Source organism: Egretta garzetta, unplaced genomic scaffold, assembly GCF_000687185.1.
Source record: "Egretta garzetta isolate BGI_Z169 unplaced genomic scaffold, ASM68718v1 scaffold168, whole genome shotgun sequence".
Classification (NCBI taxonomy): domain Eukaryota; kingdom Metazoa; phylum Chordata; class Aves; order Pelecaniformes; family Ardeidae; genus Egretta; species Egretta garzetta.
The window spans coordinates 2,451,670-2,478,467 of record NW_009260675.1 but is presented as its reverse complement, the minus strand read 5'-3'; the positions used below and the strand labels follow the sequence as shown (position 1 = coordinate 2,478,467).

The window sequence follows — 26,798 nt, the reverse complement described above, 5'->3', positions numbered from 1 at the left end:
TCTCATGCTGACTTTTTAAAGAAAGGAAATATTTACCTTTCAGAGTCCAATTTGCAAGGAGAGTGCTTTAATATAACCCTACACCAAAATGTAAAACATCCATAGATATGTCCATATTTTGCAGAGGTAAGAGAACAGTCATCGGCCAAACCCTGCCTGAAGAATGAAGATAATAGGTCTTGGCTTCTTACAAAAATATTTATTTTGTTTTTGCTGCTAGCCCTCCTTAATTAAGCTAACTTGAAAAGTAATTTTCACAAAAACTATGTGTACAAAGCTTTTTTCAAAGCTATGGCTCATCTGCATGTTTTTTATGGTGTGGGAAACATGAGAAAATCAGGAACTTGCATGAGTAAGGAGTAGCTAGACACCCAATTCACGATGCTAGCTCATGAAATAAGCTACCCTTTGCAAATAGGTACAACTGTAAACTTGCAGAATTAGCATGCCAAAGAGCTCTGGCAGGTTGGGAATAGGATAGGGTACCTGTGCATTGTTCTTACATAGTCCAGAAATTGGGATCCGTAGACTTTTGCACTGGCATAGTGAGTAATGGTATCAGTCCTGCTGCATATTCACATTTTTCTCCCCTTATCGTTTGCATCCAGAGGACTTTGGAAGATAAATCTCTCCTGGTATCATATTGGCTAAAAGCAAAACTAGTCAATAATTTCTGTATCAGACTTAAAATGTACTATCATATACCCATGATACTATGTATCATGTATACTATCATATACCCAGGGAAAACAGGTCTTGTCCCAAATTCTTATCAACTGTTTTTACCTCAGTCTTACTAGCAATCCCTTCAGCTTTCCCGTAGGTTTTGGGAAAAACAAACCAAACCAAACCAAACCAGATAAGTCTTTTTCTGTTATCTGAAAGTTAACTCAAGCAGGCAAAGAAAGGGGTCAAACTAAAGTGAAAGCATGTGTAGAAACACTTTTTATTTAAAAACAGATCTGTGAGTTTAGGGACTTTGTCATATTTTTTTCATGGGTATAAGAACTGTATGTGAGAAAATTTTACCTTACTAAATCACTGGGAAAATTGTTTGTACCTATAGGAAAGTCCATCATGCTGAAGGTCTTCCATTAGAGCTCATGCAGATTAGGAATTAACTTTAATACATTGTATACACAATAGTTAATACATTTCTCACATAACCCAGATCCATGGTCTACTTGAATTTCAATTATTTTGATCTTTATCCTTAGATGAACTGTAAAGAAGTAGATATTTTTCTGTCCTGAGGGTGCTAACCTCAAGTATTTTAATTTACATAAGTGAGAATTATTTGAGATCTACATAAACGAGGAACAACTTCCGAAGACGATCTTAGAACCCATACAGTAGTAGATGTAACTGAGCAGTAAAGGTCTAAGGGATGACAATTTCATTTCATGGCAGTTTTTGAGGCTATGAAATTGATTTTGTTCTGTATTGAACTGAAGACAAAATCACTCAAATGTTCTCACAGAGAAGGAAATGTAGTGAAATGTCCATTTTCGAATGAAAACCTGAGCTACTCTGTTTATGAAAATGTGTGCAAAAGACAAGAGGGGTGTCTGTCTGCCAACCCTTCCTGGCAAAACTTTGTTGACTGTTTCTGCAAAACATCTCGATCTTGATGAAACTACATAGTTCGGAATAGCTGTACAGTCCCTAAGTGCTCCAGCTAGCTGTCCAGATATTATTTTACTGGACCGTCTTAGCAGGCTACTCTGCATTCCTCATGCCTGCTAAGAAACCTACCAGAGGACTGACCTCTGTATTTCCTTTTCCTAACCAACTTTAGTGGTGTTACCAACACTTTTTTTTTTTTTTTTGTCAAGGTAAAGCTACACACATACACACACACTTGTAAAAATGTTATTTTAAAATACGGGCTTTTTTCCAAAGTCATTTAGGATTTGATGCTTAACCATTTGTCAAATACCCTATCATCTGCTGCTGAGCAGATAAGTTTAAAGAAAATATTGGAAGTGAGGGAACAATTTTTGATTATTAAGCTCTTTTGAATTTTTCATATTTGTGAGCAGTGAACTCTGATAATGTTCTATGCATGTATTCATTACCTTTGCAACAGCAACATTATGAATTCAGACTCGGTAATGTGTATATCCACTATGAGTACTCTCATAAAATTGTCAACAAATAACTGTGCTATTAATTTCTTTTTCAAGTAAATTGGGTAAGTACATTAATGTTTCAAGGTTTAAAGAAGTCAGATTTTATAAAATGTAACTAAAGGGATTGAAAATGGCATGGCTGGCTGTGATTATAAAAATGTAAAGCTTCAAAGTTGTCCATTATAAATAATCTCAAAGTACCTGAACTCAAATGGTTCCAAACCCAGTGAATTTTGGATAGGAGCACTATTAGTATGTTAGCATTAGCCTTTCTTACATTTCATCAGCTGTTCACTGAGCATCTCTAAAAAAAATCATATTTTAAATATCTAAACAAGGCCACACAAGGTGGTAGAAAATACTGTACATTGCCCTCTGTTTTAGCGGTTTATTTTATTAAATAACATTTTACATTCGTAGAAGACTAATTGTGTCTTTCTGTTTACATTTTTCCTTTAGATTAATTCTGCTTGACTCTCTGTCATTCGATGTTGTTCTGCAGTGTTCCTAAGACTGAAACTTAATGACTGTGTTAAAAAGGCCTAATGCCTTTTAACATATTTTTACCTTTCAGTCTTAGTACGAATATTTTTAGTATTTTCCCCCAAATTCAAACCAACATCTTATGCAGGCTATTGCCTGCTGACTTCACTTTTGAAAACTTTCAATGACCAGACTGAGAGTAACCATAATGAGCACTGATGAAGTTTGACCTATTTTTGATACATGTCAGTTGATGTACTGAAAATCAACAGCATTTCAGACAACAGGTAATAATTCTAAACCGGGTTCTTCCCTGCGAGGTACACAGCAGTTGTTCTAGATCTGGAAAGAATCAGGATCTTGTGGAATTTAAACACCCCCCCACCACCACCTTTAGTTAGCGTATCTCTTCCCTTTAAGCCAAAACATACGCTCAGAGAATACTAATGCCATCCTGTTACACATGGAGTGATTAATTTGGTGCCAAATTTATCATGGCCGTGGAGGTCCCTGTGCCTTGTGTTTCTGATCAGCTGGGTTGATCAGTTTGTTGTAATGACTGTACATACTTAGGGAAGTAGTTACAGAAAGCTATTATAGGAGACACACCAAAATCTTCTCCCAACAGAAGACTGACAAAGAGTGTAAAAAATAGGCCTAATAGATACATAAAACTGATGCAATGCAGATGAAAATTTTAAAGTGAATAATGCAGACATGATGTGACAGATAGATACATTTGAGAAATTTGCATTAAATTAATCTAATTGTTTTTGCTGAAAGGAAATGAGCAACAAAATGTCTTTAAATCTCATTTAAAAATCTTGTGTCTTTTTAAATTTTTCTTTAGGCGCACACTGAAATATTTAAAGCATTTTTTTTAAGTTGACCAAAAGCAAATGATCATTTAATTCCTACTGTATTCAATGCAACAAGCATTTATTCAGGGTTTTATTTTGAAACAAATTATATTTTGACCTTTGCAGTGTAAATGTGTGCTTTCACAATCTGTAGCATATATACATCCAAGTTTCCACTTGTAATGTAATAAAAAATAACATAAAGTGAAAGTAAACATTTTGAGTAGTGATAGCTCAAATTTATGAATGAATTTACTGTCAATACTTTGTTTTAAGCACTGGCAGTAGAAAACAGAAAGAGTTCCATTTTAGTATGTTATTTATATTCCATCACATTTCTTCCATTCTTTGCATAAGACATTGATTGAACTTGATTTGCTCATGTTTACAGCAGGACACGTGATAATATTAAGTTATTCACCAATTAATTAGTTGTCTGTCATTGGTCCATATTTTCTCCTTCTGTTACGGTAGTTGTGAGAGGATTTCTAGCTCGCCAGCGCTTGCTACAGAAGATGAGCATCAAACAGCAAGAGGTCACCTCAATCAAAAGCTTCTTGCAGAACGCTGAGGATATGGGATTGAAAACATATGATGCCTTGGTCATTCAAAATGCTTCTGACATTGCTCGGGAGAATGACCGGCTCCGCAATGAGATGAACGCTGCTTACCACAGGGAAAAGTTAGAAGCTAGAAACAGACCAGAAGAAGGCCACAAAAGGTAAGATGAGAAGACATCTACAGTGAAGAATTGAAGCGTTTCTTCAGTTTTAGTGATTTCCTTCCCTGCTTAGAAAGTCGTAGAAATGACTGAGGAATTGCAAGAGGATTCTCAAGAATGTACTCAGCCCGAATCAATGTTAAGCTCTATTTTTTTTTTCTTCTGTATAGCAGGTAATTAAGTCTACAAACTTAAAAATACCCTAATATCCTACTCAGAGGACACTGAGCTTTATAGGAACTTATTCAAGTCTCTGAGGCATTTATTTTTTACAGAAGTATTTTTTTAATTCTATGATAAATAGAATATAGTTGAACCTTTATCAAATGAAACAAACAAAAGAAAAAATCCTCTAACTTAAAATTCCAGCTTTGGGAAATTGCCAAGATAATGAAAAACAGCTAGGAAGGCATTAAAATACAATAAAGTCCAGACTAAGAAATCCTGATTACACAGTGAACTAGGTAGATTGATTGTGAGGAGGATTCATAGAATCATAGAATGGTTTGGGTTGGAAGGGACCCTAAAGATCGTCTGGTTCCAAGCCCCCTGCCACGAGCAGGGACACCTTCCACTAGACCAGGTTGCTCAAAGCCCCATCCAACCTGGCCTTGAACACTTCCAGGAATGGGGCTTCCATAACTTCCCTGGGCAACCTGTTCCAGTGCCTCACCACCCTCATAGTGAATTTCTTCCTTGTATCTAATCTAAATGTACCCTCTTTCAATTTAAAGCCATTACCCCTTGTCCTATCACTACATACCCTTGTAAATGTCATAGAATCATAGAATCATAGAATGTTTTGCTTTGGAAGGGACCCCTAGAGGTCATCTAGTCCAACCCCCCTGCACTGGGCAGGGACACCGCTAACTAGATCAGGTTGCTCAGAGCCCTGTCCAACCTGGCCCTGAATGCTTCCAGGGATAGGGCCTCCACTACCTCTCTGGGCAACCCCTTCCAGTGTTTCACCACCCTCATTGTAAAGAATTTCTTCCTTATATCCAGTCTAAACCTACCCTGTTTTAGTTTAAAACCATTACCCCTTGTCCTGTCACAGATGGCCCTACTAAAAAGATTTTGCCCCTCTTTCCTACAGGCCCCCTTTAGGTATTGAAAGGCCGTAATCAGGTCTCCCTGCAGCCTTCTTTTTTCCAGGCTGAACAAGCCCAACTCCCTCAGCCTGTCCTCACAGGAGAGGTGCTCCAGCTTTCTTGTTGGCCCCCTTCAGGTACTGGAAGGCTGCTGTAAGGTCTCTCTGGAGCGTTCTCAAGGCTAAGCAACCCCAAATCTCTCAGCCTGTCTTCACAGGAGAGGTGCTCCAGCCCTCGGATCATCTTTGTGGCCCCCCTCTGGACTTGGTCCAACAGGCCCATGTCCTTCTTATTTTGGGGGCTCCAGAGCTGAACGCAGTACTCCAGGTGGGGTCTCACAAGAGTGAAGTAGAGGGGGAGAATCACCTCCCTCGACTTGCTGGCCACGCTTCTCTTGATTGAGCCCAGGATATAGTTGCCTTTCTGTGCTGCAAGCGCACATTGACAGGTCATGTTGAGCTTCTCCTCAACAACCACCACAAGTCCTTCTCCTCAGGGCTGCTCTCAATCCATTCTCTGCCCAGCCTGTACCTGTGCTTGGGATTTCCCCAATGCATGTGCAGAACCTTGCACCTGGCCTTGTTGAACCTCATGAGGTTCACACAGGCCCCCCTCTCAAGCCTGTTGAGATTCCTCTGGATGGCATCCTTTCCCTCCAGTGTGTCTACTGCACCACACAGCTGGGTGTCATTGGCAGACTTGCTGAGGATGTACAAAATCCCACCGTCTATGTCTCCAACAAAGATGTTAAACAGCACTGGTCCCAGTACTGACTCCCAAAGAATGCCACTGCTTGCTAGTCTCCACTTGGACATTAAGCCATTGACTGTAACTCTTTGAGTATGACCATCCAGCCAATTCCTTATGCACCAAGTGGTCTATCCATCAAATCCGCATCACTCCAATTTAGAGACAAGGATGGTGTGTAGGACAGTGTCAAATGCTTTGCAGAAGTCCAGGTAGATGACGTCAGTTGCTCTCCTTTATTTACCAGTGCTGTAACTCCGTCATAGAAGGCCACCAAATTTGTCAGGCACAATTTGCCCTTAGTGAAGCCATGTTGCCTGTAACCAATCACCTCTTTAATTTCCATATGCCTTAGCACAGTTTCCAGGAGCATCTGCTCCATGATCTTGCTGGACACAGAGGTGAGACTGACTGGCCTGTAGTTCCCCAGGTCTTCCTTTTTTCCCTTTTTAAAAATGGGTGGTATGTTTCTTTCCCCTTTTCCAGTCAGTGGGAACTTCACTGGACTGCCATGACTTCTCAAATATAATGGCCAGTGGCTTAGCAACTTCATCCACCGGTTCCTTCGGGACGCACAGATGCATCTCATCAGGTCCCATGGACTTCCATACCTTCAGGTTCCTTAGGTGGTCTTGAGCTTGATCTTCTCCTACAGTGGGCAGTTCTTCATTCTCCCAGTCCCTGCCTTTGCCTTCTACGACGTGGGCGGTGTGGCTTGAGCACTTGCTGGTGAAGACTGAGGCAAAAAAGTCTTTGAGTACCTCAGCCTTCTCCATATCCCAGGTAACCAGGTTGCCCATTTCCTTCCAGAGAATGTGAGGCTGCTCCTATCTGTCTACTGAGGGCCTCATCCACTCAGTCTTCCTGGTTGGGTGGCCTGTAGCAGACCCCCACTATAATGTCATGTGTCCCCGCCCTCCCTTTAATCCTGACCTATAAGCTCTCGGTCAGCTCCTCATCCATCCCCAGGCAGAGCTCCATGCACTCCAACTGGTCATTGACACAGAGGGTGACATGCCCTCCTTATGTGCCCTGCCGGTCCTTCCTAAAGAGCCTGTAGCCTTCCATTCCAACACTGCAGTCATAAGAGCTGTCCCACCATGACACCATGATGCCAATAGGGTCATAGCCCCGCAGGCATGTGCCTATCTCTTAACTCCTCTTGTTTATTCCCCATGCTACTTGTGTTTGCACATAGACATTTAACTTGGGCCCCCGATTCTTTCCTCTTATTTAAAAATAGGCAAATGTTTCTTGTTTAGCTACCGCCAGAGTGTTCAGGAGTACCTATTTTACAAATCCAGCAAATGCTGGAGAGCCTTTCTCTATGAACTGAATCCCTGATCTCTTTTCTCTCAGACAGCTGAATAGGCAGAAGTAGCATATGCAGTTAATAGGTATGTGTCTATAGCATTTTAACTCGCTGGACATATAAATGTTTATTTTTCCATAGGAACTTAATTTTCATCCAGAACAACTCCCTTTGCTTTCATTGCTTTTGTCAGTGACTTTTATTAAAGTGAAAATGGCAGTGCATCTGCTTAATTAGTTTCAAATATCCCAGTGATTACATACTGGAGGAAATGCCTTTGTAGGAAAGGCTGTAATTAAACATTACAGTGAAAACAAATTATCCACCGAGCACCATGCTTTCATCTTTAGCTATTTCATTTAGTACATGGGCAGCTGGCTATATCCTGTGCATGAATTCCAGCTCTGCTGGTGATTTGCCATGCAGAAATACAATTTAAAAAAACAAATGCTCCAGGATTTGTTTGTAAAATGGCGCTATAGAGATCTTCTATCTAATACATTACCACTCTAAGTTAAAAGGTTTTCAACGCTTTGATTTTTGGAGGAATGAAATGTTAGAAGAGTTTTTGTTAAAAATCAATTTGTAGGAAGCAGCTGATAAACATAATTTCTCACTATGTATTGAAATGGCAAAAAAAAAAAAAAAGAAAAAATTGGAATAAGTAAACCTCCAAAACTGCAATTGAAAGAATGAAACATAATGTCAAAATTAATATTATTAAAATGATAACTAATAATTAAGCTTAAACAGGAAGATATGCAGATATCTGGGTGGAATTGTTCAAGCAGCCAATGTAGCTGGTTAAAAAGGTCATCTAATATTTTAAAGATTTGCATTATCTAAATAGAATTTATAGTTGTCTTTTTAGAAAATAATGATAAAGGCTCAGCATTTGCTGCCTCAGTAACTTTCTATTAAAATGGATTTCCCAGAAATTATCATTCAGATTGAAAAGCCAGCTTCTGATTGTGTGTAACAATCAAAGTGTGAACAATTCATTCAGTGAATGTCTGATCAACAGTATGAAACTGCTTAAGGAAGGCTGCATTTGGGTGAAAAAGGGCCAGTGTCCCGATTTGTCATGAAACAGGAAATGGAAGAAAGCTAGCGGCTCGATCTGGGTTTGTTTGCCAGAAGATTACCACACGCGTCCCCTCGACACAGCAGGGGAGTTGTGGGATTGTTTACCAAAAAGCTGTTGTTATGTTTGCATGAACAGGTTCATTGTTATCGCTTGAATAATGCATCTGGGCCTCTTTTCTGTGTTTTCAGAGCTGAAGACAAGGGTGGGAAGGTCTCTGAGGACAGCTTTGCCGGCTGTCGAACGCCTAAGCACTTTCATTCCAGCTCCGTCCCTGTCCCCATGGCAGTGGACGGCTTGGTACATTCTGCGGCTGGGTCATCCATCAGATCCCCCTCCCTGCACTCGGTGTTCAGCATGGACGATAGCAATAGCCTGCCATCACCAAGGAAACAGCCGCCTCCCAAACCAAAGAGGGACCCCAACACACGACTGAGCGCTTCGTACGAGGCTGTTAGTGCTTGCTTGTCGGCAGCTTCTAAGGAAACCGCTAATGAAGGTTAGGCATAAAGGGAGACACAGTCGCAAACGTTACTCTAGGTTATTGATTTATTCTTTTCACTTTGATCCTTTTAAACACAGTCAAGCGCCTTTGAAAAGTCCCGCTTCCCTGAAATATTTCAGTGGCAGTAAATAAAATTAGTCAATTTGTCATTTGTTTCCAAATCAGCAAATAATACTCATATGTTCTAATTGCCTAGTTTGTCAACACCCAAAGCCTATTTGCAGAACTCCCTCTCGAGACAAATGGCCTCTGTCAACTTGAGCTATTCTACCCCACTGACCATTTAATTTCACCTTTTAAACTGTATGTTAGAGTACTTTGCATCACTAAACCAGAATAGTGGAATCTTGAATTTCACCAAGTTAAACACTAAACTTTCGCCTCCTTCTTCTGTGTGTTCACATGAATAACTTCTGCATTCAGTGGTTTATGTTCGTACCATAACTTGCTTACAGTGAATTTTTCGTTTAGGAGGAAAGTGCTGTGAAAGTCCCAAAGCTTCTCAATGCAGTATAGTGCATATAGAACAGGTTTGAATTCAGTTGTTCTATTCTCCTTCACCCTTGAAATGAATGAGTAGAAGACAGAGGGGAGGAATGCATTCTGCTTTTCCTTGATAAGCCTGACTTGTCATGCTTTGTGTAAAGGATCCTCTAGGCTTATCAGGGAAGATCCTTCAGGTTGGGTTTAAAGCTATGTATAACCATTCTCTAATCCTGCATACAATGGATGGAAACCTTTGCAGCTCCCTCTTGCAAAATAATTACTGTTCTTGTGTCCAGTTCATTAGATGCAAGTCCATTTTTCTTAACCTCTTCCTTGCTCATTCAAGCTCTGTGTAAGGAGAGATGAACTGCGTCCAATATACTTTTAAACTAGTATAGCTTAAGGAGCTCTGTAGTGGTTTCAGCTTTCTGTGCCCAGCTCTGCAAGAGGTGATTGATTTAACCCAAGAGCTCTAGCAGAGGTTTTTGAAAGAATGACAATTTATATATACGTGTGTGGTCTTAACACTAATGCTTGTATACACTCACAAAACAACTCTGGAATTTTTCTCATATCTATGAAACAATGGGGCCAGTTTCCCTGCTGTATCCTCATTTTCCAAGAATTATGTCAGTTTCCCGAGTCTTTGTCCAAAACCAGCCCTGGTGTACACCATCGAATTTTGATCTTAAAAGACCAGTCACCTAGGTATCTGGTCCCTCCACATGCCTGAAGGCTGTGAAAAGATACCTAGCTTAGTTAACTCTATACTCAGTTGGGGAATTGCCCTTAGGCTATGGGATTCCCTAACTTTATAAATTATTTCCACACCTACAGTACAAAAGAAGAAGGGATGAGCATAATATCTGCCTGCAATTAGAGTTTTATAGATACTGCACAAAAGGGGGATACTTCAGTTGCTGGCAATAACATAGTGTCAAAGTAGCACCATGCTGAAGCTCCTAGTTAAAAGCATGCCCCTCTCCCCTGGGACAGAAGGGGTAACACGCACATAGCTCCATGTGTTACAGACCTTGCAGTGAACATTCGGATTCAAAAGATATCTCCTCGGGTGTTCTCATCTTTTAGCGGCACTAGAGATTACCAAAGCAGATTATATGCCCAGGCAGCAAAAGCTTGTTGTTTGGAAGCTGGAAGTTCTGCATTTCATTCCTGGAAATATTTATAGTTTTGACTGAATCGCTGTGTTTGTGACTGCTGCTCATTGTAAAACTATATGGGCAACATTTGAAGGCTTAAAGTACTAGACCTATGAAAGAAAAAACTGACTTTGATCTGTTAATAACAGAGTCCTTTTTCACTTTTCTAGTACTGACCCGTCCAAGGCCACACAGTGATGACTATAGTACCATGAAAAAAATACCTCCCAGAAAACCAAAACGAAGCCCCAATACGAAACTTAGTGGCTCTTATGAAGAAATACCTAGCCAAAAGCCTGGGGATGTAAAACAGGCAAGCACAGGAGCTAAACCAGGTGGCTATGACACTGTGACAGTACAGAGAGCAGCTTCTGCTGATGTGCCACAACATGGCATGTTGAGTCTCTATATGTCACAAGAAGAGGAGGAAAATGAGCCTGTCTATATTGAAATGGTAGGGAATGCAACAAAAAGCAATTCTGCTGAAGCAGAAAGCCCAGAACAAGGAGAGTCTGTATATGAAGAAATGAAGTATTTTCTACCAGAAGAAGGAAGCAATGGTAATGCAATAATTCCAGTAATGACTGGATCTCCTCCTCTGTTGTTTGAAAGCAAAAAAAATGTTAACGTTGAAGATGGAACATTGGATGGAAACAGTCAAGCAGCTTTGATCTACAAAGACTCATGTGACATTCCAGCCCCTTTTCCTAACTTGCTCCCCCACAGGCCACCACTTCTTGTATTCCCTCCAACCCCTGTCACATGTTCACCTGCTTCCGATGAATCACCTCTAACACCACTGGAAGTCAAAAAGCTTCCTGTCTTGGAAACCAACCTAAAATACCCTGTACAGTCAGAAGGTTCAAGTCCATTATCACCACAGTACTCCAAAAGCCAGAAAGGGGAGAATGAAAGACCAGCATCTCCAGGCTTGGTTGTGTTCAATGTTTCCAGCAAAGTGACTCCTCCTTCCACACCACCTCCTCCTCTCCCACCACCCCCTCCTCCTGTACCACCTCCTATTTCCTACCGGGCTTCCACACATTTTGCATTTCCTCCAGAGCCTTGTACTAGTTTTCTGATTACTACAGGGAAAACAGGTACAAACTCAGATCTGTCAAAAGTACCTCAGAGACCAAATCCTGCTCAGCTTGGATGCTCATCTTCTCCATTCTCCAAACTGCCTTACTCCCCAAAGGTGGCAAGAGCAGATCACAGGAAATTGAACTCAAATTCATCATCTTCGTTTCCATACAGCCCTACAAACTCAAGGTCTTTGACCAGTCCCCTTGATGAGTTAACTAGCTTGTTCAACTCAGGACGGAGTGTGCTACGAAAATCTGCAGCAGGACGCAAGATCAGGGAGCCAGAAGGTAAGACAGATCTCTGTGCTTCTGTATACTGCATTTCTTCTGCACCAAAACTTTCTTACATTGGAAGCTGATAGAGTAGGTAGAAATGCAAAACAAAACTGTCATTTGTTTGTTTTTTTTTTAAAGAAAGATCTGTTGTAGTCATAAAAACGCATATAGAAAATAGATTGCAGGTTTTCTGTGAGATTTCAACTTTTCTTTTACCAAAATGTTTGTATGACACAAATTTAAATGGATTATTTTTAGCATTCCAGCAGTCTCAGTAAAATAAACACAGATGTTACATCATAGGAAAATGATTTTATGGCCTAAATCTATAGGAATACTTTGACTGAAATATATGGCTAGGTGTCTGGTAGATACCATGTACTTTAATTTCAAGACTTTCTTTTAAGGTTTCATCATTTCATTTCCATGAAATTCTGAATTTAGTGATACAGCCATTATTATTCTCCTAAATAAAGCTGAGACAGTGCAGCAAACTATATTTATTTCCCTTTTCTATCATTTTTTTCTTACCTTTCCTGTCATTTACGTACACTTATGTACATACCCAGAGAATACTTGGTATCCTGGCTTTCTGGCACCTGGAGAACATCTTTTGTATATAGTGCAAAAGCCAACTGTAAAAAGAAGCAAAGCTTGCCGTTTTGCTAAAGGTTTTTGAGACCACAGTCCTCAGACAGTGCCACTTAATTATTTGCCTTGTCCAGGTAATGAAGGGTTTAATGTTGTTACTGGAACAAATCTGCGGATCTTATGAATACTGAAAATTCATCCTAATGTTAACAATTACCTGCTCTGTAAGGCTGAGATGCTTCAGACCTAACTTTGTCCATCTAAAAGCTGGATATGTAGACATCAAAACCTTAGACTATGAAGAGACAGTCATTCTGAGAGTTTAATTCCTCCCATATATCTTTCTCCATTGGGTATGAGGAAAGCCTAGATGATTAAATTAGTAGAGTTGTTGCTTCTAAGTGATTAAAGTTGAAGTAAATCCCCACTCTGCATATCAGTTACAACACTGACTCCAGTCTTCACATTACTTTTCTGATTTAAAAAGTCTCCTATGTAAAATAGTCAGTGCACTGTATACAGAAACTTCTCTCTCTAGTCGCATCTCCCAAACACAAAATTTCGTTAATTTAAAATTCAGAATGATAAACGTCTAGACTGTTTTTTCTGCTTCTTCATTTCTGTCTGTCCAAACAGTCATGTTAATCAAGAGCTGTGTGCAGCGCATGGGCAATATGAAGTCCTATTTTTGAAATATAAAACAAAAAAGTAGAGAATGGGATAGAACATCTTCTTATTGGTTATCCATTTTTAAAAATATATATATACTCCTCCATCGATTTCGGTATCATACCCTGATTTGTGCAATTTTAATAGAACAGAAGCAGGCGTTTGTGCTTACTCTGGATATGTGTATGTCTGTCTGTGTGCCACCCTATCTCTCTGTCCCTATGAATCTCGGCAACCTTCAGCCAAAACCCCTTTCAACCAAATGCAACAAGGAGATAAACATCTCAAAACTAATTGAATTTCTACAGGTTTCACGAAAGTTAGTGGCTAGGTGAAGACAAGAGACTTATACTGGGAGAAAGGCTCCTACCAGCTATCAGAGAAACCATGGTGTGTCCAGAATCCTTGTGCGTCCTCCAGACATTGGAAAAGCTTTAGCTGGACCTTGTATGTTCCTAGATGCTGAATTCAATCAGCCATGAGCTATGAACTGAGACTTCATCAGTTCTCAACCTCAAGAGAATGCCTTGTTTGTTATTCTGTGTATATGAATTGATGAAATTTGTAAAGAAGATGTTGCAGTAGTTTAGTTTGCTTTGGCAAAATTACCTGATAACATTCAATGACTATAAATTATGTAAAATGGCTTTTTGGTTTGGTTTGGTTTTTGGTTTTTTTTTAAGTTGGCATCTTGTTTTATTATATAGATAATACATTTTTATCTGCTGGGAAGTAGCTATTAAAGTCAGCTCTTTGGATGTATCTTCTCAAGGCTCTCTCAATGTACCTGGTGCGGAAGTATGGTAAGCCTTCTCCAACCAAGTCGCAAAACTGACCTTTACCTTAAAAAAAATGTTTCTTTGGGATGGAGGATTTTTGCGAACTCCATTTTCAACTAAATGTGACCGCGATAGAGTTCAGCTTGGGTCTCCTGTGAGTTGAAGCTAGTGCATTAACAGAGGCTACCATATAAAACCTCTAAATTTACCTTTCGCATGGAAAATGTTGTACTTCTAAATATTTCATCAAGGCACTAAGTATGAAAGATCAAAGTTCAAGAAAGATATAAGATAAAAAACCTGAATCAATATTTTATGAGCTAGGAAGCTACTGTATAATACTAAGTGCAGTTACATATGAATAGTTCAGTGATCAGCAGATGGATTGAAACTAACAAAGGAATAAAGGTGAGGGTATGTGCGTGCTTTTACAATTTGCCTTTTTTCATGTGCTTCCCATGTTCAGTTCATTTCTAGGGTAACAGCTGGGGAAAAAAAAATCTTTTATTTAACCTCTGATGCAAAGTAATAAAATGGCAATCAGCAAAGTAGACTCTGTTACGTAAAAGTAGAAGTTGTCCATGTCTTACCTTCTGATTTTAATCACCTATTGCATAATGCATGTTAAGTTCCTGGAAAACTCCTCCACTTCTTCTTTTTGTCATTTGTAGTATTTTATTTATAGGACATGATATGGTAAAAAACATTAAATTAACTTTAATAGAAATTCATTAAAATTGAAGACATAGCCTAGAGCCATGTAATGTGCAATTTCCTTTATTTCTGTAAGTTATAACCTACCAACAACCTTAACTAAAAACAGAAAGTAAAATTGTGGGCCATTTTGAAGTCAAGGAGAGTTAGCTATGGGAATCGGTAAGTTTCTGTATGGGATCATCAGCCTTTGAGATAAAAGCTGCCTCGCCAATAAAAGGGCAATACAGACAGATCCGCCAACCTCTTGCCTGGAGGAGTAATTTCAAGGCCTGAGAACACTGATGTCCTTTTGGCTCCTGACCTCTCCATGGGAAATAATCATCCAGAATTACAATAGAACGGATTCGTGGTTTTCTGATGGACTGCGGACTTATTGTGAACTGAACTGAGAGCACTCTTCTTTTACACAGGCAACAAAAGAAAATAATCAAATGGCAACAATTTTCATTGCCTGGTGGCCTAGTCTGAACATTTTTTTTTTATACAACAGTAGCATCTACTCATTCAAGCAATGCTCAGGATCACATAGTATGCAATTTCTTGCAAAATACTTTACATGTAATCGGAGAAGTTTTATGCTCTGCAGAGCTTATAGTTTGAATAAGCAAAACTGTAACAGGTGAGAACTGAGATAAAGTGATTTCTCCAAGGTTGAAGAGAGTTGTCACTGAAGCTACAGCTGTATTGTTAGACAGGGATTTCCTTTTACTCCATGTAAAATGAGACTTGAGCGCAGACAAGCAATAATGCACATGCACACTTTTCTTCTATTCTCCCTGATTTCTAGAAGTAAGAACTTTAGTTTGCAAGACAAATAGAAACTGAATGGTCATGTGCAGAGGCCCTTCTCAGATATTTCTAGACAGCGCCTTAGATTTCAAACTAGACTTCATTAAACCCAATTCAATGCCTTAATCACACTCTATAGCAGAATGTACAAATCTTTTTAACTATTCAACATGTAAGACATTTCTTATATAAGGAAGAGACAGTTGCATGTTTAAGCATTTCATATTAAATATTTGTGAAGCAAGGACAGAATTTTCTTTTCCTCAGTGTAGGTTAATGATACTCAGATTGCGGGGATGTAGTGTTATTTCTCTTGATTGGTATATTTGATATTAAATTATTCCCTACAAAGGGGAATCATTTCAGCTCCAGAACAAAAGATGGAATAACTCCCAGTCCATCATCCATGCCTAGATTGGCAGAGTGAGTATTCATGTGGATTCTAAAGGGAAGGGAGCAAAGGAAATATGATTTTCCCTTAACCTGGATGAATTTCCTTACCATCAGGCTATTGAGATAAAGACTTAATGCTGTCTCTCCTTCCTGCTTGTTGAGAAAAGATTGGCACGGGTGCTTGACCTCTGTGTCTGAACAAAAGAAAATGTGCAAGCTTGCAATCCCAGATGTAGGTGCCTAAGAAATAAAATTAGGAAGACCTTTTCTTTATGTAGGTCATCAACGTATAGGCTTCCAAGTTTTGTGAATTATTGTTACTGTTTCAATGCAAGTAGATCTGTATATGCAAGTCTATACATGCTTCAGTGGCTAGTTCCTTTCCAAAACAGTTTAGTAACTTATACAGTACCAACAGAAAAGGCATGCAAACATTAGGTTGTTAAAAAAAAAGATCGATAGTGTTCAAATGTTAGTCCAATATCTTTGGCATCTATTAGCTGTATGAATCCCCTCTTTACCTGCTTCCTAGGTCAGGTATTTCCAAGGCAGGTAGCTTTACATATCAGTGAATTATTCCACATTCTCCAGTTTAAGCACTGGAGGTCACAGGAAGCTAGTTGCAACTGACAAATAATACAGATATTTATATGTACCTAGTTGGGACTAAAGCTTGCCAAATACTCTTTACTGAAATTGGCCCAAACCTGGAAAATAACAGGATTTAATGTGTATGTGTGGGCAGTGCTGTCCTGTCAAAGGCAGGTATCCCTTTGGTAGCTAGTAAGTAATTTCCCTCTATCAGCCGATTAGCGTATGCTATTGTGCAGCTAATGTCTCAACAGTGGATTGCAAATTAAATCCCCACTGGGGTTTCTGAGATGAAATCCCAGTCCCTTATCCTGTAAGCCACTCAGCTTTTCCTCTTAAGCAACTTAATAAAGATAATATTCATATCTGCATCTCATTATTCCTACATTATATGGATACAATGCGATAGTTTTACTTTTTTGGTGGCAAAAGTTAATGACTTACAAAATATGAGTAATACAGAAAGCTGTGTTGTCACCTTTTATCTTCTTTTACCTGTGAATGCTGGAGGAAAGATTACATGAGGCATTGGACTTCTGTAACATCTTTCAAGTAAAATTCTCAAAGCATTAAAACTTTAATGAATTGAGTTTCACAACACTTCTCAGAAAGAGATTAATATCTGTTTATATAATTGCCTTAATTACCAGGGAGTGAGGGTGACTTTGTGTGACTAATTTTCATATTAGATATCTAAACACAGGAGAGTCATCACTCTCTGATTAGTGAATCATGGACTACATGCAGCTCTCAGTCTGAATCTCTTGCAGTAGGTACAGAAAAGTGGGAGAAAGCCAAAGCCCTACTAGTAAGAGTTTAATGCGAGTCACAAAAAAAGGCCCATACTTGGCTAGCTGTAGGTGCCCTGTGCAGAAAATTACAAAGGAGGAGACAGAACTGCTGGCAATACGGTGGCCATCCAGCCCATGCTGGGTGATTTTTCGGAGGAAATAATTGTGGTTTGCATTACTGCAACAGAAAAAGGGGTCAGAAGAGTCTAGAGAAAAGTACCTGCCATTCCTGTTTGCAGAATGTCTATGAACTTTTTTACAGCCTGAAAAATACCACCTTAACCTGCGGTCTTCTCCTCATTTAGAAGTCTGCCATTATCTGGATAATTTCTTACAAAAAAGATCTGTTGTTTTAGAATAAATGCAATAAACCAAGAATAATTTTCCCTTTTGGAATCTCTGAAAACTAGTGTATTTTACTGCTGAAGAGTTTTTTGGGTTTCCGTTATGCTGATTTTTTTCACTGTAGCATTTCTGTTCCTGGTTGATTTCAGTGTTTCCTCTTGCAGCCTAAAATCATGTAATGTGTAATTTGCTTTGGTTTTCTGTTCTGAGATGGAAAAGAGGCTTTGTGTGTGATTACCATAAACAATTTTAACCTGAAGATTATTAGAAGAAAAAATCAAGTCTCATTTATATTTCAGGTGAAAATAGAATTGATATTGTCATAAACCTTTATTATATTTATTTTGCATTTTAAATGCTTGTATTGAAAATAAAATCAAATCCTTAGCACTCCTCCACACATTTTCAAATCCTATATCCAGTCAGAGGTTGGAGGAGACTGTGCAGCCCCAGGATCACGCAGGAAGTATCACTGCATTTTTTACACAATGATAGAATCATACAATCACAGAATTGTTTAGGTTGGAAGAGATCTTTAAGATCATCAAGTCCAACCGTTAACCTAACACCTAACACTGCCAAGTCCACCACTAAACCATGGCCCTAAGCACCTCATCTGCCTGGCTTTTAAATACCTCCAGGGATGGGGACTCCACCACTTCCCTGGTGGTGTCTTCCAACACTGGACAACTCCTTCAGCTAAGAAAATTTTCCTAATATCTGATCTAAACCTCCCCTGGTGCAACCTGAGGCCATTTCTTCTTGTCCTATCACTTGTTACTTGGGAGAAGAGACCAACACCCACCTCACTCCAGCCTCCTTTCAGGTAGTTATAGAGAGCAATAAGGTCTCCCCTCAGCCTCCTCTTCTCCACGCCAAATAATCCCGGTTCCCTCTTCATAAGACTTGTGCTCCAGACTCTTCACCAGCTTCATTGCCCTTCTCTGGACACGTTCCAGCACCTCAATGTCCTTCTTGTAGTGAGGGGCCCAAAAATAAACAAAACATTTGAGGTGCAGCCTCACCAGCGCCAAGTACAGGGGGACAATGATCTTATACTGTAAGCATCTACAGCTGTCAGAAAAGGATCCTCGAGTAGATAGACCCTTGGTCTGACCCAGTACAGGCTCTCTCATGTTCATACCTAGTCACTTCTTAACAGGAAGGAAGCTGAGGAAGAGTAATTGCATCGACTTTTCTGTTCGTTTCACATGGTCCATTTCTGAGAACTGCAGGCATTCCTTTTAAATTACTGATTCTTTTTTGCTTTCTTTCCATTGGGTTGGATTTACTTTGTGTCCCCTTCATCTTGTCTGATACTGGAGCACAATAACGACACCATACTGGTTCAGCTTAGTGCATTTCAAGTCCATAGATTTTAATAATATCCCACATTTAATACTGACTTTGATTATTCAAGTAGACATTTACAGGATTAGTATTTTGGTTCAGGAAGTTGCCTCAGTGCTAACAGTGTTGTGGGCTTCTTTGAATAGTAAACAGACTTCGGTATTTTTTATTTGTGATCCAAGCTGCAGGACCATGAAGGACTTTGTTCAGGAATGACTGCATCACTCATTGTAAACCAACGATACATTAATGTGAGAAATTAGTCGTATCTGAGAGAATGAGGAAATTGAATTGTAGCACACTTCCATTCCTGATACAAACCATGAATATGGCTATTTTGCAGTAAATGTTATATCACTTGATTTTACAGGACTACAGGCATTTGGGACATAGTGGAGAATGAAATTTGAACACATATTTTAGTGAAAGTCTCTAATTACATTCTCAACTTGAGTCTGAAATCTGTTCAGATGCTTTTAACTTATTTACATTCAACTCAGCATTAAATCACCTTTTGCATAGAGCCTCAGCAGAGACCAATAATTCCGTTTCACAGAAAATGTCAAGATTGTGACATTTGTTTTTGTTTTGCCCTGGAACGAAAATCGAGCATTTTGAAATTTTGTGCAGAAGTAAATACCCTTTCATGTCCAGTCTTTCAAAAATGGGAAAGCACTGAAATGGTTTGCCCCAAACTTACTAACGTTTTTCTTACTGGAAATGTTAACTGTTAAATATGTTGACTTTTTATTTTTGGACCTAGATAAGTTCAAGAGTGGCCATTTCAACACCAGTTAGGTTGTCATTTAGGGGAATATCTACACAGCAACCAAAAATATGTTATAAGAAAACCAAGCTACTCTAAACTCACTGGCTCAGGTCTCCAACAGCAATGTACACTCCAACCCCTCAGTGATCACCCAAAGTTCTTGACAGGATGCATGCAGCTCCCCATGAAACACTATAGACCCATGTGTGTGGAGGAGAGCAACCAAGCTGGTGAGGGGTCTGGAACACAAGTCATATGAGGAGCGGCTGAGGGAACTGGGGTTATTTAGTCTGGAGAAGAGGAGGCTGAGGGGAGACCTGATCGCCCTCTACAGCTACCTGAAAGGAGGCTGTAGTGAGGAGGGGGTCGGCCTCTTCTCCCTGGTAACAGATGATAGGACGAGGGGGAATGGTTTGAAGCTGCGCCCGGGCAGGTTTAGGCTAGACATTAGGAAAAACTTCTTCACCGAAAGGGTTGTCAGGCTCTGGAATGGGCTGCCCAGGGAGGTGGTCGAGTCCTCATCCCTGGAGGTATTTAAAAGAAGGATAGATGAGGTGCTTAGGGGCATGGTTTAGTGGTGGGATGTCAGGGTTAGGTTAAAGGTTGGACTCGATGATCTCAAAGGTCTTTTCCAACCAAAGTGAGTCCATGATTCTATTCTATGATTCTATTCTATGATTCTATTCTATGATTCTATTATTGTTCCAGTTCCAGCATCGGCTTTTTGTGGGGCTGGATGGAGAAGCAGGAGAAAACAGTTGGGAAGAGACTGGGAAAAAGACTTGGTCATAAACATGAGGGTGCCCTGACCCTCGTGCTCTCTCCACACATCTGCACTCAGATGTTGAGAGGGTAGGACAGTGTTTGGAAGTGAAGCACTGGAAGTAGGAGTAGCAGTGTGGGGCATCTGTCTTCTCCCTGATCCCACTAGTGAGTGGGAAACTTGAAGCCTTCAAGTTCAGTGGTCTCTTGGTGCAATTTTTAAAAGGAAAAACATATGAAAAAATGAGACCTGAAGTTCCACATTTCATTATTTCTTTTAGCTCTTTCCTTAAGGGCTGGTAGCAGTACAATGCTGACATTTTAGTAGTATGTAGTGACAGTTTTTAGCCACAGGTTGGCTATATTTGTGGACAGTATGGATGCTTATCACACTGCACTGTGAGAGTCATATGTTCTTGCTTCGAGGTTTATGGATGTGTCATTGGCCATCACTATATCCCTTCAAAATGAACTGAAAAGCAAGCTAAAGAAATATGTAAATTCAAGTTTAATTTAGAAGCTCTCTTTGAAAGCAAATTGGGAATGTTGTCTGAGAGGTTTTCCAGAATAGCCGTCCCTGTATGGTGGGCAGGATTACAGTACAGGTCATCCAAAAATATTCCTTGGATTGTCCCTCAGGATCTGCTCAAACAGTTTATCTGCCTGACACAGTCACTTGAGCTAAGATTTCTGCGTTGCAGTCGATGCCAGAGCTGGTATGAGAGAGATCCTGAAAAATCTCTGTAGAAGTATTCTGTGGGAAAAGTAAATAGAACTGATGTGATGCTGTTGGCAGTAGCAAATCCCTGCCTGTTTGTTTGTTTGGGGTTTTTTTGTTTGTTTATTTTTACAATATTTGCAACTGTGTTTGAGGGGGAGGAAGGTTGAGACAGTGTCTCATCACATAATTCCTTCCAACAGCAGCTAAAGCCCAGCAGTAATGGCTGTTCTGTTACTGAGATACCACACACAAATGTAAACAGACTTAAATGTCTGCTTTCAAAAAGAACTGCTGCATCCACATGAGTTAGAAAAAAAACAGTTTAAAAAAGGGAAGCTGTGTTTCTTACCAAATTGCTGTCTCCTTTCCAGCACACCAGCAGTTTTTTAACCACACAAACACAAGAAATAGACTCTTTGGTCAGCCAATCAACACACCTCACCGTAAACAAAACTATTACAGAGTAAAATCAGCTACTTTTTTTTTCCATATTAGACTTGAAAAGGTGGGGAATGTGGAGGGAAGAAGTGCTTCTCCTAAGGCAGGAGATTGTCCCAAGCAGTGCTGCCCCCCTCCTTGCCCTCTGTGGTGAGTAATGGACCTCAGCAAGGCCTGCAGAGATCTGCTCCTAGAAGAGATAGGGTGAACGAAATTCCTAGTCTCTGGAACATGTGCACTGGCTGCACTCTAGCACGCTTGCTGCATTAAAAACGTGTTTCAAGTTCTTGCTCAAGCAGGAGAGGTGGCAGCCTGTCCAGGTATTCTTCATCCATTACCAGTATTGAAGAAGGCTGTTTTCTCCACTTCAGCAGTGGTATTCTTTACCGCACGTTGGGGACAAGCCTAATTCAAACAATCTGAAGTCCTCCAAAGAAGGCAATTGCGTTATCTCTATCCCCCACCAACGCTGAAAGTTTACCTGACCCAGAGATGTCCCTAACATTACTCCTAGGAAGGAGGGAAGGGTTTGTAGCTTGTAATGATGCTCACTGAAATAAATGTGAAATAACAGCACAATCTTCCCACCAGCACAAGTCCACAAGAGAAGAAAGCAGAAGAAACCTTTCTGTTCTAGGTGTATACTTCCCATAGCTGTGAAGCGATTTACAAAAAAGTGATTGAGCTGATGTTTCCTAAGGGCTGAACCAGACCTAGGTGTTCCTGCAGTCGCTTCAGTGACTTGCTTCTCACTACCAGCCTTATCTTCTGAACTCTGCCTGATCCGTGTCACGCTAACGCAAGATTCTTCAAAGGAGCTCTTTGCCTCCAGCAGAGTGAGCTTTGTCACTTGATGTTCTCCATGGCCTGCGGCTCCTCTCTTTGCTTTCCGGTGTTCATACAGAGCTTCCACGAATGCAGCTTCCCAGGGCAAAGCAGCAGCGGTCTGTTTACCTGCTCCATTGAAGAATTGTGGCTTCTGGAGTGTTTTGTAACACCATCTGATAGCTCCACTTACGCAGCTCAGGGAGAAAGGTTGCTGGAAGCGACAGTACAAATTCATTGCTGCCTATCCTAGGAGCATCAGCGCAGGGGGAAATCCTAGACAATTGCTGCTGTAAGGGCAGGCTTTGTGAGGTGAAATAAATCAATGAATAATTATTGCCTCTGACGAGCCCCAGCCGGCAGCACAGCTATGAGGGTGTGACGGGCAGTACACGCTAATAGGCTGGGGGAATCCTGTCTTGACAGTTTTCATCCTGCTGCATTTCTTTCAGCAAATAAGATGCATCTGTTTGCCTCCAGCTCTTAGCAGACAGAGTAAACAGTCATGCTACAGCAGGTCACAGCATGACTTCGTGTGGGTAAACTGAACTGCTCTGAAGCAATATGCATTTATCCAGTGAAAGGACACCCAAGACAACATGTGCTGAGGGTAGCCAGCAAACGTCACGGGCAAGGAATGTCTCAACAGTAAGTCAGAGCAAAATAGGAAATGCCAAGTGCAATTGTCTAGGTGCATCAAAACATAGTGGTAAACACTCAAGCCAAAATAAAATGGCCTGTTCTTATTTAACCTTCCTCTCCCTTTCCTTCAGCAAAAAAAAAAAAAACCAAAACAAACCCTGCATAATTTCTGGAGTCGCTATCTTTTTTTTTTTCCCCCTCACTTCACAATACCCACTTACCACAGCAAATGGGATAAATATTCAGGGTTGGCTGCTGGGGTTCGATCTATTCCTGACTCTCCTAAGAAAGACTGAGAGGAGAGATCAGGAAACCCTTCTGTCTGCAATGTCTTGTCTTTCATATGCTGGTTAATAGGTTCCATCAGTTCTCTTTTATTCACGTTTATAATGACAAGCTGCTTGATTTGAAATTTCCTGGATGCCAGCCACAGGGTTTGAGGAAATCAAACTATTTAGCTTTTAGATTCCATGGTAGCCCAGGTATAAAAAGCTTCTTCTCCTGTATTACATAAATTTATCTGCCAGAATATGTGTGTTTTCCAGATTTCATAGTTGCTAATAAAGTGTGAGTAGTTGTGGCTCTTGCTATCTAAAATTGATTATTGGTTACAGAAAGTCATGTTTTCCATGAGTGAAGAAATAATGTTTGACATTGTCCTGGGATTTAGTAAAGACATTAAATGATAAGAAAGGGAACCAATTCCCCCTTTCTTCATATATTTCTTTCCATAATTATATGTGTTACATATTTTTGTAGGTTTCATTCCTTTGCGGAAAAGCTTTTAAGCTTTTTCTATAATATTTGTGGCTTCTGTTTTATGGGACTGATATTTTTGTTGACCAGGACAGAGACTGTTTCTACTTTAGGACCTAGGTACATCCTGCCTATCTTGTGGCACTGAAATGCCTCAGCTGGTTACTCAGCCTTAGCTCTCTGTTTAATTAATGAAAAGGAACATGTGCCTTGAAAGAATGGTCCAGGTACAAGTCAAACCAGATCAAGAGAGGTGTATGATGTCTGTTTACACCAGAGCAAAGCTAGGGAGAACCTGTTCTGCCCATATAGTCAGGATGAAACTTTTAAATGCGGCTTCAGCAGAAACTGTACAACCATTCAGTCCCCCACCATCCCATCTGGTTTGAGGTTGCTTTTCTTCCATATTTTCCCTGTTTTTCCTGAGTTGGATTTAATATTTCTGATTGTGGTGACTGGTGCTGTCAAGATGAAGGGCTATGACCTGGTTTAGTAAATGAGCCATTGCCAGGGAATGCCCTGGGAACGGCAGCTCAATCCCCTGCGCAGTCAGAGTGCAAGAGCAGTCCCTGGTGAGGTTTTGGACCTGGCAGGCTGGCTCCCTGGCAGGCTGGCTCCCTGCCAGACAGATCCGGGCATGGTTCAGGAAATGGCACAGGCCAGGGACTATTCCCAGTAGACGACTTGGATGCAGCCCCTCTGCTGTGAAGGGCAAGAAAGTGTAATAGCACAGACATGGGTCTCTTATCATTTGCCTCAGGGCCAGAGAACGGTTTTGAGCACATTTGAATTACCAGGATAGACAAAGCAAGAGGCTCTCTGTGTTTACCCCGTATTATGAATCCCTTGGTGCTTTGGCAGTGCTGCACAAAGCATCCAAGGTAAGCATGAGTCTGATTCAAAACCCACTGAAAGCAGTGGAGGCCTTCTGTTGTTATTAATGAGTTTTCAGTCAGGCTGTAAATGAGCACTAAATGTTAAAAGGAGAAGTATTTGAAAAAAACAACACAGGGGGACAGATATACATTATGGATTTACCTACTTTTAAAGAAAGGAGAGCAAAAAAAGGGCTTTGACAGAAAAGAAAAATACAGCCCAACCAGGTGAGTTACTGCTGTGCTTTTAATGACATGCTATTTTTTCATGTCTTGCTGCACAGTCTACGAACGGTGATTCCACCTAAATGCTGATATCAGTCATTGATTTATACCTTGCTTTAAGCTTTATTAAATAGGCTAAATATATAATTTCCTTGCAAAATTAATAGTTATTCAAAATGTTTCAGTATTGCGCTTTCATCTGTCATCTGAATAGAGCCTATACTACTCCATTTTCTAATTTGGTGATAACAGCATTAATTCAGCCTAAATACTCTTTATGAAGGAACTATGATGTTTGGGAACCTACATTTTATGTTTGAGGAAAATGAGCTTTATAATAGGATATTTGGAAGTCATAGCTCAATTAAAAGAGTATAAGTTATTCTTTTGACATAAAAGTTATATCATGGAGACTTTCAGTGCCTTGTGCTTCTTTTAAGAGTGAGATAATGACTCAAAAAGGAAAATAAAAAGCAGATATATTAAATCATTTCCAGGATTGCCGTACTCTAACTTTTCTTTCCAAAATAAGTGAAATTTCCACAGTCCATCCTGTGCCTTATGGCTTTGTCATGAGTTTTAAACTCAGTCTCTTCCAGAAACACTGAGAATAACAAGCAAATGCGGATTTCGTGAGCTGCCTCTTTTGCAAACCTTTCCTCTTACACTTTTCAAGTAATGTTGATGTAATTAATCATGGGTTTATTGGAATACAGAGCTTGCTTGTAAGGAAATAATTGTTACACTTTGATTTGTCATACTGTGATTAAAAGCACTGTACATGTGATTGCTTCCAGCTATTAACTATGCTGCATTTGAGGGGCAAATTATGCCCCAAGCCAAACATCCGTACATCCTTGTAGTCCATACATCCTCATTAACTGCAAGATTTGTCAGAGCAGAAATTGACTGAGTCAGAGATATCTTTTTGGCAAAGTCAGTTCACTGAAATAATAATCCAAATGCTATTCACTGTTGCAAGGAGTCTGTGGGTTTTCACTTAAAGCTTGTATTCCTTTTATAACCATGAACTCCCACCATGCTTTTACAGCTGATGCCTCTCTGTAGCTAGTCTCTCACAAGTAGGCATGCATGACTCTTCGAATAACATGTATTACTAGCTGGAAACTGTTAAGACGCTGTTAGTTTAAAAAAAAAACCAAAAAACCAACAAAAAAGTTGAAACCTGGTAAATCATCCATCCATCTGGTGAGAACAGCAGAGTTCAAGCCTGAACAAAAAGCTAACATTCAGCGTGTTGGTGAGGATGTTCAACTGTAGGGACCATAGTTTTTTCTTTTCCTCTCTCCTAAAGTGTTTCTGATAGTTTTAGAAAGTTGTTAAGGGCTGAGAAAGCAGTGCATACTTGTATCTGCTGGGATTCACAGCAGCAGGGGGAAGTTGACGTTAATGTAGAGAAAAGTCTGAACTTCTGTATCAGGTGACTGAGAAAACATGAGGGTGAAGTGGATTCCAGATCAATATTTGATGAATAAAATCAGAATCAGTAGGAATTTTCTAAGTGTTTAGTGTCAACAGAGAGCTTCCCTATATCTTTTATAATTGCCCACAGTATTCCTAAGATACCACTGTGCAATGATGCTCTGTGTGGAACAGAAATATTATGATAAAAAGTCAGGAGACACCTTTGTTATGCTCAGGGGTATTTTGAGTAGTCGGGAGGCAGGACAGAGAGGGATACCCCAGAGCAGAAGATGAAGTCAGGGCCTTTTGACATGTTAAAAGCTTATTGAAAAAACGAATGCAAAGTCCTGCACTTGGGAAGGAATTATCTCTTACAATTATATTGGCTGGGGAACAGCTTTGG

At 40.0% G+C, this 26,798-nt stretch overlaps 1 protein-coding gene across 1 annotated transcript in view; it reads left to right on the top strand.

The window, feature by feature from the left end:
• MYO16 (myosin XVI) overlaps nt 1–26,798 on the top strand; it is a gene marked incomplete at its 5' end in the record, with an annotated part of 129,700 nt that overhangs the window by 78,281 nt on the left and 24,621 nt on the right. Inside the window, 3 exons of the mRNA XM_009645751.2 lie at nt 3,950–4,196; nt 8,622–8,929; nt 10,752–11,954. Coding sequence (XP_009644046.1) covers nt 3,950–4,196; nt 8,622–8,929; nt 10,752–11,954 — 1,758 coding nt within the window. The remainder of the gene's footprint in view (nt 1–3,949; nt 4,197–8,621; nt 8,930–10,751; nt 11,955–26,798) is intronic.